Source organism: Oreochromis aureus, linkage group 6, assembly GCF_013358895.1.
Source record: "Oreochromis aureus strain Israel breed Guangdong linkage group 6, ZZ_aureus, whole genome shotgun sequence".
In the NCBI taxonomy this organism is placed as follows: domain Eukaryota; kingdom Metazoa; phylum Chordata; class Actinopteri; order Cichliformes; family Cichlidae; genus Oreochromis; species Oreochromis aureus.
In genome coordinates, this window is record NC_052947.1 from 11,450,851 (window position 1) to 11,468,621 (window position 17,771).

The following is a 17,771-nucleotide window of genomic DNA, read 5'->3' on the forward strand; positions in this document are numbered from 1 at the left end:
AGTTTGTGTGGATTCTGCACATTCTGAATACTGTAGCTGAAGTGGAGGCAGTAACAGCTATTTCTTTTATTATTTAAACTGAGGCCCCAGGACTGGTATATAGCTACAGCTACATAAAGAGTCGCATTCACGCTAGCTTTCGCTTGGTAATGAAAAGGACATTTTGTTTATTTGCAAGAAATATGAGTCTTATTTGTTGTGATATAAAAGAGTAAAATAAACCCCGCAACAGCTTAAAATGCATGGTCAGGAAATCTGCATTTCTTTCTTTTTAAGTGTATGATTTGAACAACTGAAATTAAGCAGCTTCTGTCGTGTTCAAGCAGTAAAAGTTCATTTAGAAAGAGGCGAGAAATATCTAGCCTATTGACGAGAAACTTGTTTGGCTTTGCAATTTTCTAAGAATTCTTAAAAATAAATTAAAAAAATGAAGATAATTAAAGAAAACTGACAGCTTTTTAGTATTATTATTATTCCAAATGAAAAACCTGCAACCTCGTGTTTGTGATGTGCCTTTAAACCTGTTTAATCGGTGCCTGTACTGATATGAAACGGATTTCATACTGAGCCAGGGTGACATGAAAAGGCACATACTGCCTCCTGGTGGTTTTACAGAGACACTGCACTTCAGTTTGCTTTGTTTAGTTTTGGAAATAAAAATGATTCAGTGCATTATTAAAAAAAAATAAAGTCAATTTATTTGGTTAAATAAATTAACCCCTCAAACCACCTCTGACCCTGTAAGACCCACTAGTTTGCTTTTGGTAATTTTAGCCTCTATTCAAAAGGATGCTGCAGAGGAGACATGAAAGTGAGGCAGAACAACACACAGGAAATGGTCTGAGGTGGACTCAAACCCAGGCCCCTACAGCGAGGGCTCCAGCCTTCAGTATACGACGGGTCTCCAGCTAAACCAGGTGAGCTATAGTGGTAGCCCAGACATGCTTATTACTAATAGTTGAGTTTCACTGTCCACGGCATTCACCAACTACATCACCACAGTATGTTCATTTTTACCATCTTTTTATTAAAGTAAGAATACTTAAAACAGCAATTAATTTAAAACCCAGGCAAGTTTCTCCTTTTAATAGTCAGACAGCCACCAAGGGGATGAGAACATAAACATATACACAACATCTGGTTCTGATAGGAGCAATCTGGTCACAACACACAAAAGAATTAAAAAGTTGCTTCAGAATTAGATCAATTTATGGCACTCAGACAGTATACAGTCAGTTTGGCTCAGAACTATTAAAACATGTACAAATTAAGGTCCAATGTGGACCACTTCATGCATTTCATGCGCTCAATAAAAACAAAAACAACCAAAAACAGGCAAACGACTGAGTATTTATGACACGTTCAGGTCACATGACGCGAACCACACGCATCCTTGCCCTCTACTCAGCCATAAAAGCAGCCCTCATTACAGCTTTCATATTTATCTGTAGTGACTGTGTCTTCTCTGACTCAGACCTCCAACTCCCATGACCTCCCTTTGGGAACCACTCATCTAGAAAACGCCATTACATATCATTAAGACATAGCTAAAGAAGCACAGTGGTCACTGTCCAAATGTAGTAAACAAACTCAGGCAGCGACCCCGAGGTTGCTGACGTGGATTGTTTCACGATGGGTTTGAAGGGCTTTGACTCCCAGTTGTATCAGTGTTACTGTATACAAGCAACATTTCAATGAGATGCACAAGCAGCGAGATGTAAGCAGACAGCAAGTGTGTGTGTGTGTGTGTGTGTGTGTGTGTGTGTGTGTGTGTGTGTGTGTGTGTGTGTGTGTGTGTGTGTCAGCATTAAGGAGACAGATTAAGACTAGAAGGGGATTAAAACTAACAACTGGAACATTGAACCCAATCACATCACGACTGGTGAGTCATTAACCCCTCGATGCTGTGTGTGTGTGTGTGTGTGTGTGTGTGTGTGTGTGTGTGTGTGTGTGTGTGTGTGTGTGTGTGTGTATACAGTGGAGTAAGGCAGGAGAAGCGTCAGATCTTGAGTGACACAGCTGACAGAGGGAAGGGCATCTTTCAACAAGCGCCGAGAACGACAGATTGCACATGCTCACACATGCTGTACACTCAAACGCACGCAGCATCCATGTTATCCCGCAAATCACAGGCTGAGCACACTGACGTTAAGCAGCGCAAACATCAAAGGAAGACTGAAAGAAAACAGCAACAACAGCGTGGTACTTTGCAGAGTATCACGCTTCCTTCTTGTTTCCCCAGCCGAACAGTTTGGACATCGGAGACTTTGACTTTTCCTTCTTTGGTTTTTCTTTCTCCTTCTTAATGTCTGTGAGAGAGAGAGAGAGAGAGAGAGAGAGAGAGAGAGAGAGAGAGAGAGAGAGAGAGAGATCATTCAAATTCTTACTTTATAAAGAAAAAAAAAGTTATTACATTGTATATGAAGACACTGTCATGATGGTGAATTTTCATGTTCTCCAATAATCCTGTGAGACAAACTGTGTTCATCCTGTTTGCTGTAAGCACAGAAGCCCCACCCACTTTCTGTCCAGACCTTCTGTTTGCAAGGGACGGTCAATCAGCAGAAAGTTGTCTCAATAGGGAGAGGAGTTAAAACAACTTGTTCAAAACGGGGGGTGAACTAAGAGGATTGGTGCCAATACTTAATATAAGTGAAATATCCTGATAGGCTAAAGGCACAGAGCTGCACTACGACCAGATTCCCGAAGAGATTTTGAGTCTGAGCCTCATCAACATCGACAAACATCCTGTTCACACAGTAGTAGTCATGATTCAGGCTACTGTGCCAACCACAAGATGGGGAATTATAAATATGTTTTTGAAAAAGGAAATCGTTTAATATCCCCGAAAAGCAACTTTAATCCTTCTGAGCATTTATTTTGAAAGTCCAGTGTAGTTTGGCTAAAATGATTTTAATGTTACCATGGGTGCAGTAATTACCAAAAATGTAGAAATTCAATTTAGTAATCATGATAAAGGATTTGGTTTAAACACCACTGGTAAACTAAAATATCTAAGAGACTGTGAAAATGAGTTTCTGGGGAGTCAGTTTGAGTTAAAAAGGAAAAAAAAGAAGTCTCTCCTTTTTCCTTTCCCTCATAGTTTTTGAATGGCCCCTTGGTAAATGAATAAATGGCCGTAAATGAGTGTAAATTCATATGTCCTCTCAAAAACACATGATCACATAACCAGTGATCTTAGTTTGATGCACGGTTATAAGGTTTGTGAACCCTTTGGGATAACCTGGATTGTGACTTAGAATAAAAGCAGCCACATTTTATGAGTAATAAGTGGAGGCAATTTATTCCAAAAGATTCTTAAACCTTCCCTGCAAACACGATATGGACATAAATACTGGGCCACACCTCTTTATTTTTGAATTCAGGTGTTTTCAGTCCCATAGCCACAGGTCTATAAAATCAAGAACCTAGCAGTGCTCCGCCTTTGCAAATTTTACAAACACAACCAACTGTGAGAGGTATCGTTTCAAAGAGGAAGCATTGGGAGAACAGCATGTAGGAGCTGTTTGTAAGTGACTAAGTATTGGGGGACAGCTAAAAATGTTAAAATGTCACTGTATAATTAAGTGGGCTTTATTTTGTATACATAATTAAACAGCTCCTTTTATGAGCCCATTTAAGTGTCTTTAATATTGCACCGTGATTCAGAAAGACCCTCATTTGCAGCCAGCGAGCAGGCACAAAAGTCCGACTTAGTCACTAAGGATGTCCTGACGCCTGCCATCCAATGGAAAGCAGGGGATTTTCCACATCTCCACTGCATGGGACACGGCACGTGTGTGTAAACGGACACACAACTCCACTCGGAGTGAGAACGAATTGTGAAACTTTGGCATTAACTTTATGAATACATTAAAACTGAAATGGCTAGTCTTTAGCCCACGGTCGGCGTTCGCTCGCTGCAATGTAATGACCTTTCACTGAAGTTCAATAAATCTCCTCAATTTTCAGCCTTGCTTTGCCGGTCATGAATTGCAAATGAAGCCGGATCCAACGCTGCTCTATCAGAGGGTCAAATTAAGCAGCTGCATTATCCATTTGTCTAATAGGGACGCTGCTGACAAAAAGAGAGGGGGGAGCATTTTGTTTGATGCTTTTTCCATTAGCAGTCAGTAGATCAAACGAGATGAAAACATTGCCCAGGCGCACCCTTAAAAAAAAAAATGCACCACGAGTCCACACACACACACACACACACACACACACACACACACACACACACACACACAGAATTCTATCTACTTCAATTAGAGGTGTCCATGATGGAAATCCTCAATTGGATAATTTATAAGCCAACTAAGTTGTAGTGACACCGAGGTTATGATAACTAATGAACAAAGTGGGGAGCGGGGTGGGGGGGGCTGTGGAGGTGGTGCGGGCACTCACTGAAATCCAGCATCATCTTGTTTAGCTGCTCGTCCTCCTCTTCCTCCCTGAGAAGATGAACACAGAAGGCAGACAGGCCAGTTAGCAACTGAACGCTACACTTAGAGCAACTAAAATAATCAGTTTCATTACGTCGCACTTAGTCCACAAAAATGTCAAAATAAAGCAAAAAGTGTCCCTCTCAGTCTCCTACAGGCCAGGGGCCGACGTTCAAGTTGATTTTTTTCTCTAGTTAAGCCGTCTAAAATGCTACATTTGAGACAAAGTAAATAATAAATACAAGACATTTTTCCACAATACACAACTAAAACTGTTGTATTTGTAGTACATTTACTAGATGGTTGATTTGCTGATAGATTACAGTCACAGAAGTGACACAGGACAAGAAGTACAGCCATTAACACTGCAGTCATCTCGTGCAATGCTTTTAATATCTTTGAGTTTTAAGCAGTTAACTCGGTTTGGAGTTAAACATCATCAAATCCAAACTTTTTACACACACAGCATGCTCTGCTCTGCACACACCTGAGTCTGTCCTCATCCAGACCCTCCACGATAGCGTTTCTATCATTGACGATCGCCACCAGTTTCTCCATCAGCTGCTGTTCTTTCTTCCTGTCCCAGGATGTTTTCAGATGTTCTGCACACACAAACATATTTCAGGCTCAGATCAGCGCTCTGTTTTCCTTTCCTTGTGCACTCTGCTCAGTCTCATCCCTAAAAGTCCTCACCTGGTTTTTCCATCAGCCTCCTGAGCTCTTGCTCAACAGTGGGCTGCTCTTCCTCCAGCTCCTGGGTTCTTCCACTACACATGTTTGAAAATAGACATAACACATAATTCATGGCTTTATTAAAGAGTGTGTCCCTTTGGAGAGCAGGTTAAGATGGTCCACCTTAAACACATTCAAAGAGGCCTCACGTGTTATTGTCGACACATCTGAAACTTTAAACGTTTTTAGAAAAACACTGCATCATCCTCTCCATATTTGGTAGTTCTTGGGATAATTCTGTATCTTAGTCAGAATTTCTCAAACATCATTTGGCAACAGATGCATGTTTACACATCCAGCAGGTGTGCAAGTCTTCTCGCCACCTGACAAATGTAAATCTGACATTCAGTCTCCTAACAGCTCTGTTTTGGCCTCCACCCCCCGAGATTCTCTGTTCTTGTTTCCTTAGCTGTTGACATATTGACACAAAAGCTTTAAGAATAAGCTTCCACTCTGTTAAAAATATAGGTGTACCTAATGAAGTGGCTGATAAGGGTATACTGTACTATGTACGCATGTACATATTCATTAGGTACACCTGTTCATCTGGTTGCTAATGCAAATAGTCAATCACATGACAGCAACTGAATGGAGTTAGGCATGGAAAAAACTACATGCTGAAGTTCAAGTTCATGAGAATGAGGGAGAAAGGTGATTTAAATGAGTACATATCCAGTGAGTGGCAGTTCTCTGGGAGAAGAGGTCAGAGGAGAAGGGCCAGACTGCTTTGTGCCATTAGGAAGGCAACAGATAACCACTCACTACATACCAAGGTATGATGATCGCTGAATGCACAACACAGAGAACCTTGACACTGATGGGCTACAGAAGACCATACTGGGTGCCGATCATGTGACCTAAGATCAGGAAACTGAGGCTACGGTTCACTCAGGCTCACTAAAACTGGACAATAGAAGATGTTGCCTGGTTTAAGTCTCAATTTCCACTGAGACATTCAGACTATAGGGTCAGAATTTGGGGTAAACGACATGAAAGCATGGCTCCATCCTTCCTTGTCTCAACAGTTCAGGCTGATGGTGGAAGTAGTACCAATTAAGCATTGTGTAAACCCCACAGCCCAGCTTACTGACCATGTCAATCCCTTTATGACCAGTGTCATTTTCTGATGGCTAAGCCAGCAGGATAACACACCATGTCAGAGAATTCAAACCACCTGAAACTGGTTTCTTGAACATGATGAGTTCACTACACTCAAACAGTCTCCACAGTCACAGGATCTTAATCCAGTACAGTGATGCAGTTTTAAAGGTAAAAACAGGGTCCAACCAAGTATGGGCAAGGTGTACCTAATAAAGTGTCTGGAAATGCTTTATAGCTGCAAGTCAGTGTTATATCCCTCTTTACCATTAATTTATCAAATGAGTATTTTCAGTGGAATTGTTGCTGCTGTGTTCAGCAGCGTCGTGCTTCACACTTGTGTTTGGACACTGCAGACAGTCGGGGGTTGGTGGGGGTGGCAGTGGAAGGGGTGAGGCGGGTTAGCTGCTTTGTTCCAGGACATCCTGCAGTGACTCGGAGGAGGGAGGACACTGGGAATTCAAACTGTCAACCTTCTGGCCACAAGTCTGTTTCACTAATCGCTAAATAGTGGCATGCCCCCTTCCTGAGTGTGTGTGTGTGTGTGTGTGTGTGTGTGTGTGTGTGTGTGTGTGTGTGTGTGTGTGTGTGTGTGTGTGTGTGTGTGTGTGTGTACTCACATGTAGACCAGTTCAGACTCCCGGCGCATGGCCAACTGCTTGTTCCTGATCAGACCGAACCACTCAACCATGAGCTCGTCCGTGTGAGTGTCATCGTCACCCTCTGACGAGGAACACAGGAGCACACAGTTAGTCCCAGACACATGCATTAAGAATTCTCTTAAATTCACAGCACATCCCGACTGAAAAGGCGTCACAAAACACACGACTGACGCGTGCATCTCACCTTCTTCGCATTTGCGCAGCTTCACCTCCAGCTCCACTCCTCTCTTTTCCAGCTCGTTTAAATTGTGTTCAATCTCCTCAAGCTCCTTCATGATGTCCTCTTTGGGAATGTAGTCTGGCTTCATCTACAGACGCAAACAGATGCAGAGAAAAGTGCATGAATGACATGCTCATTTCAAAAAAAGCTACAGCAAACTTATTTTCAGAGACCCTCTACCTTCTTTGTCTCTGACTTGGTGCCATTTTTTGTTTGCCCTTTCTGACCCTCCTGTAATCCTAAAGAAAAGGTGGAGATAAAAAGCAGAGAATAAATCAACTAACAAAGCTGAGAACGGATAACAATTAGAAAAGGCACGACTCACAGTAAACTGTTAGGAAGGCTTGTTCCTTTGTAAATGTTTGGTTATGATCACGCTCTTACCCTGTGATGTCGGTGGAGTGACGGAAATACTCCGACTGGGAAACTGAGACCCTGGTTTAGTGGAAGGGCCAGCAGGCCTGTGGGTGGGAAGAAGGACAAATGGAGAGGATTCGATTAACCTACAAGTAGACTCTTTCCCGTCTTGCTTCAGTTTTGATTCATGAGAGCGAGAGGAAAGGTCATTCGTGGAAAAGGAACTCCGAGCACTGAGCATATGTTGCACCACGGAGGACTCGACTCAGTCCCGACACCATTTGGGGCTCGCATGCATGTGGCGGAAGAGGAGAGACTGAAAGCTCTGACTACAAATGATGGCCGAGCCATTTGGAGGAGCAGCAGGTACAGGCTTCCTGTGGGAGGAATGTTTGGTGAGACGGATGAAAGACTGGATCACACGATGGATGGATGGAGAGGACATCAGGAGGAGGGGGGGGGCTCATACAGTTAATGCCTCACGATGTCGATATGCTGAGAGGCCACCCATGTACATACACTCCCTGCTGTTATCAGGAGCATGACTCAATAAGGAAAAGGACTCAACAAGAAGCATAAGAAGTCAGAACCAATTAAATCAATCAAACAAGTCTTACTTGGAGACGGGCTTGAGCTTCGACCTCCAGTCTGAAGGAGTCTCAGTCTCCCTCACTGCTGAGGGAAAGAAAAAAAAAAAATCAATTGAAACCAGTTCAGTTCCCTCATTAGACATCCACTAGTCAATGTCAGTTCCTAGTTTTGTTGTTTGGTTGTAAATGCTATTTGTTAAATGGCATTTTTACAACCATGACAGCAAACGCACAAAAGCCGAGGATGATATTACACCCAAAGTACCTCCCAAATAAGCAGATAAGCAGCAGATTAGAGACACAGTGTTAATAAAATAATTAATAAGAAGCACTGTGGGAGTACAAACCACCACCAAGGCAGCTCACTCTCTGGGCAGCATTTATATATAAGGAAATCGTGTTTTATACACAAACATGATGTAGGAGTAGGTGATGGATAATATGTATTGATTTGTAAATAACTTGAGATTATTGTATATAAAATTAAACTATAGTATATTTCTAACTAGGCAGCTTGTTCTCCTTCTCTCGACGACACTTTCTTTAAAGACAGAACACATTTCGGGGTCAACTTGGAAGAAAGGCGGATGTGAAATGTAAAAGTGAGGTCAGAGGTCAAATGTGTGTCAAAAGTGTGTGTGAGACTTGTGTGTCAAGTTTAACCTGATGTGTTGGGTAATGTACTGCCCGTCTTCGAGGGCGTCCTGTCTGCAGTCTTGGCCTTGAGCCCGCTCTGACCGCCCGGGCTCTCAGAAGAGTTTGTGGTGTCTTCAAACTGCAGGTCAGACAGGATCGATGGGTTCACCTTCAGCTTCACCTTCCCTCCGGCTCCCTCTTTCTCCTTCTTTGGTGTCTCAACTTTAGGTTGAGATCTGAATAGAGGTGAAGAATGCAACTTAAATGCCTCTCTTCACCAGCAGAGGTCAGGGCAGAGCAGGCTACAAAGTGTAATCACATGTTTCTGTGAGTCTCAGGTTAGATTACTTACTTCTCAGTTTTATTTAGTACTGTAGTCGCCCACGATGGCTTTTTGTTGTTATTGTTGTTTTCCTCAGACAGTTTTTTGGAGATGAAGGCTGCTGCTGATGCTTTTGATTTATTACTCTCGTCTTCCTGTTTCACCTTCCAGCCAGTGCCGGTTGTTTTAGCTGTATTCCCACCTTTGTCCAAACTTTCATTTACTTCTTTTTTTCCAGTACCACCGACATTTACGACCACAGTAACAGCTTTCCCTGCCGTGGCCTGTGGTGCCTTACCACCAACACTCTGGCCTTTGTTTATGTCCACATTGAAGGTTGAAGTCTTTTTCTCCTCCACCTTTGCTGTGTTATCTTCCTGGAAGAACTTGAGCTTGGACTGGAGTGTCTTGGCAGCGGTTGCCGAGGGCCGAGGAGTTTCAGCCGGCCTGGTGGTGATAGATGGGGTCAGAGTGGTAGTGGTGTCACGTGAAGCTGCGGGTCTGGCCAAAGAGTTAGATGATGCAGCCCAGGGGGCTGGAGACGCAGAAGTGGACTTGGGAGTGGTGGGTTTCTCCGACACCCATGAAGGACTCAGACTGGAGGATGTGTGAGTAGGAGCAGGTGTACTGTTTTTACTCGGGTCTGTAAGAGGAGTGAATTTGGAAACATAGGAGTTTGTGGTCAAATCTTGAAGAGGCGTGCTTGTGTTTGGAGATGACAGCAACCTGTGAGAGAGGAAGTACAACACAGACACATACAAGTTACAACAGGGAACATAGTCACAAACTAGGAACAAAGACCTGCGGTTTGTGCCATTTTAGCCTCAGTAAACCTTGTTTATAATGATGCTAACCTGCAAAACCAAGCTACAGGAAGAATGTATTGGTTCAAAACTGAAATCAGGCTCAATTTGACTTTTTAACATTTTATGTTAATAAATTTAAATTATGAATTCATAGAAATGTGTAAGTTTGCATTTTTAAAAAAATCTCCATCTAGCAGTAACAGTGTTCTGGCTAGCTAGCTAAAGCTACTGAGCTTTATTTTCCTCTTGATAGAAAAAGCAGAACAAATTATGGTCCTGAGTCAAAAAAAACACAATAATATATCAAAAAATATAAACAATGAAACAATTTTAACTTTTTATTCAATGAGAAAAGTAAAATAGTCTTTGCTAAGAACAAACTAAGTTTAACAAGGTAGCGGCAGAGCTAGCAGTCAATAGCTAACAAAATCCATGGATTTATCTGATTAAGAGACCTCTGAAATATTTAAATGTGTTTTTCAATTAAACTAGTTGAAATGTATGAGAAAAGATAAACTAGAATATTTTTTAGTTGTTTTAACCATTTTTGTTAATACAAGCGATTAAGAAATAAAAACTGAGTTATATGGAGGCATTACAAATACATTAATTAATAAGAAAAACAAAAAGCAGCATAATAATTCTCTACCATTCTTACACAAATCAGTCTTTCCCTGTTCTAATGGCACACTTGGAATAAACGTGATTGACCTAAATGGCACCAACATTAGCATTCCTATCAGCTTACTTTGCACAGTTCCTGTGATAAAGCTTTCCATCCACTAGATGTCGCTGCACCAGGTGAACATGCTTATTACAGGATGCGCATGTGCTACTCAGGGTGCCTGGCTTAGATTTTCCAACCACAACCTCCTAGAAGAAAAAAAAGAGAGAGAAAAGAATGTGGACAAGAGGGGACTTCAGCCGTTACAACTAACTGATATCACGCAATGTGGGCCTTTTTTAAGTAACTACACTGATGTCATGGTAATCATCTGTTGACACAGACCAAGTGACCCGTCTGTGTAGTTATTTGGTCATCGTTGACGTGGATGAACGTACACAACCTTGGTCAGTATTTCGTAAATGAATTACTTTTAGACTTCCGCCCCAATTTAGAAATGTAATAGTAACTATTCAAGTTTACCTGTGTTGAAGTTTTGTTTTGATTTGGGGAAGGAAGTGGCTTTGTGATGTTGGAGGATGGGGGAGGGCTGTTCTCTCGGGCAGGCTTAGAAGAGGGAAACACCTTAGACGTCACCGCCTGGTTCTTCTTCCCTGACGGCTCATCGCTGGGGCCGTCGGCTGGACGCTTTATTCCCGCCATTCCACCGACTGTATGCAAAGACAGATGAACAGTGAGATGTGTGCAGATGGACAGAGAGGGATAAAATAAGACTTTATTTAATACTCACTCGGGGAGCGTCCGTGGAAGTAGTTGTAGTATTGGGAGACATAAGTCAGGATGCTGAGGCGGTCAGGAATCTTAAGTGCCACCATGTCTTCTGCATCCAGCAGCGCTGGAATTCCCAGTTGTTCTTCTGCAACACTGAACGCCTGCAGATAAAACCAGTTTTATCCAATGAGAAAAGAAACAAGACTTTGGGTGGATGTTTTAAATCTACACGAATGCAATGCACTTATAAATCATAAAAGCTTATGTTGTGTGATCTCTATGAAAGACTTTCTAGATCTTTAAGGACACCAAACATGATTCTGTTCTTTAGATGTCCCAAAGAAAAGCAAAAGAAGATAAAGGTGGGCATTTGTTTCAAAAATGCATGCATTCTCTGAGGTTTGCAGACAACAAGTTTAATTTGAAAGAGGACGAGACGTTTGCATAGTGTGAACAAACCATTGACATTGTTCTACTGTCTCCATCTACGTCAAATACAAATCACCAACCCGAATTTTGTTGAATTCTATTCCCTCTACCCTTTATGTGAGTCAATAGTGAGAAATAAATCAAGAATTTGCACACTACACTAACATCCAGCAATTCCAGGGAAGAAACAAGCAGCGGCAGGCCAACGAGCACCAGCGTCGTTGTTTAATCGGTAATCAGATAATGAAGAGAGTCACTCAGACGCTGTTTACTTTGCTGTGCTCTATTAAACTCTTACAGTGTTTTCTTCTTTGATTGCCCAACATGTTGTTTCAGCTTTGAGCTAAAACCCAGAGCAGCGCCAAACAGTTCCTGTACTTCAGATTTATTCTCTGCTGGCCCAAAGAGCAGGCGTTTTGACATGTCGAGCTCTCGGCACTCCCCGAGTTCAGTCTAACAATGAAGAATCTGGGAAGAAAAAGAAAGTAAAGAATGCAAAGTGCCCGCATTGAAGCAGTCTGCTTTTTGCCACCACTTCTCTGCTCGCCCATGCTTCACGTTATTTCCACAATTACCCAAGATCCCACGGTGCTGATGTAAACCGAAGTTTAGTCTTAAACTTAAAGTCTGTTTTCTTGGAGTACTCAGCTGCATCTGTGTAGAGGAGCTGCACACGCAGCTGTAAATCTCAAACACTATCAGGGGCACAGGTGTGGCTCCTGTGGTCACGGTTCATTTACCCCACGAAGATTACCTGCTTTCTCACTGGTTATATAAATATGATGATGTTCTGGAATATGAGATAGCAACACTGAACTTTTCATGTATCATTAACTCTTTCTCCCATAAAGACAACATTTGACCCCCCCTGCACCCTTAATGTCGAGCTTTGACACCGTCAATAAAGCTGTGGTTTGAAGACCATTGCAATAGGTACCAGGGTTTTACAAGGGTAAGCTGATCACCCTCACTAACTTCTGATGCAAACCTTTGTTCTGGACATGGCCTGAAATATGACAGAAAAGAGAGACAAGGGTTTTCCCTAGCAGGCGTCACAGGGGAAAAGAGTTAAAGTCCAGGGCTATGAAGTGGAGTTAACTCATGACTCCTTTTATAAAGGAGAGTCATCAGAGTTCAGCAACTAGTGAAAGAACTGAAAATGAAACTGGGTTTTTACTTCAGAGTCCAGCCTGATCTGTCTTTTCAGCCCAGACAGACACTGGCTGCTTCAACTTTTACACCAGTGCTGGATGTTATTTATATGCACGCATCATCACAGTGCTTTGCTATGCTGTATACTGTATGTGTGCTGGATCATAAAACACTGACACCGATTACAAACCTTAAACCTTTCCCCATGATTCGAGGTTGTATACTCAGGTCAGATGGTCTAGCTTATCAGTGTCATTATAAAAGCTATTCTCGCTTTGCTCCACTCATTCTTACCGACCTACATTCATCAAAAAAAAAAAAAAAAAAAAAAAAAAAAAAACACAAGCATGGGATGTTATTGTCTACATTCCCAAGTGTTATTCATTCAGTCTTTCCTGAATGTTCACACTGAATTTGAACAAAGAACGCTCATATTTGCAGCTTCCTCCTCCTGGAGGGAGGAAGGATGAAAATCAACTAAGTCTGATGGCACTGGTCCCTGTTTTTTGGCCCCAGACAATTTCCACTGATGTTTTAGGTTATAAATTGTGTCTGTTTTTATATTTTACTCTTCATCCCATAGAGACTGGTTTTGTTTTGGTTTTCTGCTGTGTGCAACTGCTGTCTGTCTTGGCCAGGACATTCTCAGAAAAGAGAGAGTCATGCTATCCTTTCTAAATAACAAATATACCTGTGCTTTCTAATGACACCGATGGCCGAGTTACTTTTATTTTGCTTCACAACAAACAAGAGGACTAATTACCAGCCAGTGCTGGTATTCTGTTTGTTTTCACCATCATCACCACCTGACATTTGACAAAAAACCCCATCCACTGATAAGGATCAGCAGATGTTGCAGAAAGTATTTGGAAAACTAACAGGCAGGTAAAAAAAAAAAAAAGTTACCGTTGACTGAATTCACTCATAAATGGGATTTACAAGTTAACATTAGGTGGGCAAACAGCACCACACACCACGAAAACAGCTTCAACAAAAACTAGCTTAAACTCATTAGTCAAAGTGGCTGCGTCCATCTTTTATTTACAGTTTGTGGATGCAGCTTGGAATCCTTAACCAACAGCTAAGGATTGTTTTTAAATGATGACATGGCAGCCTTGGATGATATCATCTTTTATATACAGTCTATGATTGAGATTTAGATTCAGATTTATTGTCACATGGCATCACCATATTTTAGATATGTGCAAAGGCAAAAATAAATGAGCATCTGTCTGGCAATGGAATAAAAACAAAAATAAATAAATGAATAAGTCATGATTTATTTAGTGACTTGACAGTGGTTGGAAAATAGCCCTTCTGCATCCTGCTCCTGTAACTGAGGATGTATTTATAGTTTTCTGGGCTGGGACTGGAACAGGTTACATTCAGAGCGAGGTTTTCAAAAAACAGACTGTGATTTATTAACTCGCATCATAAATGATAACCAGGGTGGTGATTTTTGTCCATCAGCTTTACTTTAATTATTTAAATAATTCAACAAACTCTTAGTATTCTTAGCAGAAATTATATAGTCTATAGAATGGCAATGTAGAACCATAGACTCTGTATAAACAGTGCATGTAGTCACCAGTTGGTGGGGATATTTTGGCCTTCACCATCTTGGGTTTTTATAAAACTAGATGTGACGAATGAGGGCTGGGTCTGATTGAGAAACTGACTGTTAGAGTGAATTGTTAAATGTTTGTCATTTTTATGCTTGCCAACTCTGATGGAAGGGATTCCACTGTCCTCCCCCCCCAGATTCTCGGGGTTCTGGGTAGGGGGCTGTAATGTTTTATTGCAGATACATCCTATCTGGAGGATCTACTTCTTTTGATGTAAGCTTCCTGCGTTTACGACCCTTTGGTCAGCAGGAGGTCTACCCCACACACACACACACACACACACACACATTCCTACTTACATATAGAAGTTCACACATAAACATACAATGCCTTAGAACCATGGGGGCGTTGCTTTGCTGTGTTTTGTGTGAACTGTCTCTCAATAAAAGCCAGCAAGAGGAGGCCATCATCGGGGTCACTGTCATGCTGGACACAGATGAGAGGCCTCCCTTGCGCAAGTAATCGATCGAACACTGTTGCCTTGTTTTTCTTTCATGGGAATAAGTCCTGGATACAGCGGGGTCTGAGTTAAGACCCAACACTGACAATGCAAGCTTGTGTGGTCAAGTTACAAAGTAGCAACGGCTGAGGGATTCATTAATATGAACATTCCTGCTTTGGAAATAAAGTTCATTTCAATCCATCAAATAGCTGCTGACATACTTCAGTCTTAAGCTGGCATTGTCATATACAAGAGCAAAGAAAAAAAAGGGGAGGATTAAGGGAGCCTTTGTTGGATTCAGGAAATCGGTTTGTAAAAAAAAAAAAAAAGTAAGTGTGAGCATCCAGAATGGAAACGTGTCTTACCAGCTTGTTGTTCTCATAGACATCGTCCTTCTTCAGCGAATCAAAATTGCTGCAACAGAGCAGGGAAATAACTGAAGTTACAAAACACATAAATCAACTTCCCTCCTGCCGTCTTCAGTTTACAAGCAGTGCAGACTAACATGTGTTATGCAGTCATGCATTGCTGACTCACTTCTGCATACATCACAACAGCAGCGTGACACCTGCCTCACTGATCCCACACTGAAGATCTGAAACTAACATGAGGTTCAGCTTGCATTAATCACACTGTCACGACTGAGCACGCTGAAACTGAGCCTTCAGCCACTGTTTACTGCTGCGGCTCATGTAAACATGGCAAGCGCCTTCGCTCTGCTCTGGCTCGCCATAAATACTGGAATGAGGCGATTACAGCAGCTGTGTCTTTTCTGTCAAATGGCCTTGCTGAAACAAAAGCAGGCATCTCTGCGAGAGTGACTGGCCAGAAGTCAGTTAAAGATGATGAGAAAATACTGCTTAGAGGCTTGGGAGTGAAGAGTGCAAGTCTTCAGATTTTTATAGTAAGTACTGGAAAAGATCAACTAACTCTAAACGTAGACATAATAATGTAGTTCAATGTCCATTTGTGATGATGACATTACAAAACTTAGTTTCTGTTGTGACTCGAACTGAAGTTATCAAGGACACATAGTTTAAAATGGGACCATTTCTGAGGACAGACCACCAAAAACTTGGACACGACACATGTGGCCAGCAGCAGTCACAGGGATTAGTAAAATGCCCAATTCCATTACGCAGACATGCTCAGCATTGAAATCGAGTGCAGATATGTAACAGTGCTATCTTGAAATCCCCCCCCCCATAAAACCATAAGTGACCGTCTCTGCAACGCTCTTTAGGTCACAGCTGAACTCCGTCTCCTGCTTCCTACAGATCAGTAAATGTTCAGATTTGTCTCTGACAAAATAACACAAAGAGAAGAAAAAAAAGGCGAAACTCTGCCATTAAACTCGGAAGCAAAACCAGTGACTTCAGTCTTTCATGAAAATAGTTTTGTGTTGTCAACAGACAAGTCAGGAGTGCAGCCAATAAGTTTCACTTATTTCCTGCTTTCGTTCTCCGGTCCTGTTTCAGGTGTACTCACATGAGATCGGGTCTGTGTTTGTGGATGAGGGCGCAGAAAGCCAGTCCGTCCCTGAAGGACGTGGTCATGTTGGTGATGGAGACATCCCGGTAGCCCTCACACTGGATCCGGCACCACTGCTGCAGAGCCTTCACGGCCGCCATCCCGGAGCTCGGAGCCGGACTGATCCGTGTGATCCGCGCTGGAAGCGCTCACAGAGATCCCTCCTTTCTTCGCTCCTCAGCGTCCAACAAGTAAAACTTGAGAAACTTTCCACAGAAGCCCAGACTGACGCCTTATCCGGGAAACTAGGAAGGCAAGTCTTTGAGCGTTTGTGTGAATCACCTCACTGACTCTGAGTTAAGTGGAAAGAACCTGGACGTGACACCTGCGAGAGGTCGACAGTGACGATGGCGTGGGTGGAGTTTATCTTTTAACTCTTTGTGTGCATCTGCTTTGTGCGCAAATTCTGGGATCCGATACCAAGCAAATACAGGGCCAGTGTACCGATACCAATACCGATAATTGTAACCTACAAATGATGAGATGAGATGAATGTCATGAATTTGCAAATTTTGAACACATTTTAATGACCACTAGGGTTTTTATTTTCCACAATAATTTGTTAACACAAAAAAACACACCTTTCAGCTTTTCATATATTTTGAAATTTGTGTTTTCAGAGAGCTGGAATGTAAATTTTAAAGCACTTGGTTCTACAGTTTAAATGTGTTGTAGGCTATGAATGAAACAGATGTGACAGTCAACAATAAAAGGTTTTTATATTATATTCAGATATTTTTCATAATCCATATTTGAGGTATATTTTGTCAGTTTAAAAATATTATTTTATTACAATTCAGTAGGCTACATACTGACCTTAAAGTATCGATCCTATTGCACTAGGATCGATCCGATATCAACATTTAGTTTAATCCACCCACATCTATTGCATCTGTCTGTGTTTGCCTGTCTGCTATAAAGCCAAGTCATAAATCCAAATTTATACAAAGAGAAAAGTAGCCCTCTACTTACTTCCCTAAGTGCTGTTCCAGAGAAGACGTAGAAACCACAAAGAGAAAACCATCATGTGTAATTTTGTGTGTGTTAAGTATGTAATATAAACGTGACCTCAGGCCATTAGACACCCACAGATGCCCAGAAACAATACTGGGGATCTGCAGCTATTCGAAGGATTTCCATCCTGAGCTTAACAAACAAAAATCTATAAGTACCCACATCCCACCTAACAACAGGAACACATGGCCTAGTATGTACCTAATGTCTGTAATGAGCTATTTTAGTAATAAGGGGATAAAGAGCGAAAGCTAGGTGTGGCTTATTCTTGTGTAAGTCAGCTTGCCCAGTCCTGTTCTGTCTGCTGGGTGTGTT

General features: G+C 41.9%; 1 protein-coding gene across 2 annotated transcripts; it reads right to left on the reverse strand.

Moving 5' to 3' along the window:
* Positions 1–1,006: 1,006 nt before the first annotated feature.
* On the reverse strand, positions 1,007–16,974 carry micall2b (mical-like 2b). 2 transcript variants are annotated; one of them, XM_031749186.2, is made up of 16 exons: positions 16,401–16,974; positions 15,278–15,326; positions 11,284–11,425; positions 11,016–11,203; positions 10,617–10,741; positions 9,093–9,788; positions 8,768–8,976; positions 8,132–8,189; positions 7,542–7,618; positions 7,338–7,396; positions 7,122–7,245; positions 6,896–6,998; positions 5,139–5,212; positions 4,933–5,047; positions 4,408–4,454; positions 1,007–2,309 (listed from the first exon to the last, which is right to left on the reverse strand). In XM_031749186.2, the coding sequence occupies exons 1-16, from the start codon at positions 16,541–16,543 to the stop codon at positions 2,218–2,220; spliced, it is 2,301 nt and encodes a 766-aa protein (XP_031605046.1). In that variant the 5' UTR covers positions 16,544–16,974; the 3' UTR covers positions 1,007–2,217. The 2 variants fall into 2 exon arrangements, with proteins under 2 accessions (XP_031605046.1, XP_031605047.1); XM_031749187.2 differs by having other exon boundaries at positions 8,132–8,186; positions 16,401–16,973.
* Between the last annotated feature and the right edge of the window lie 797 nt (positions 16,975–17,771).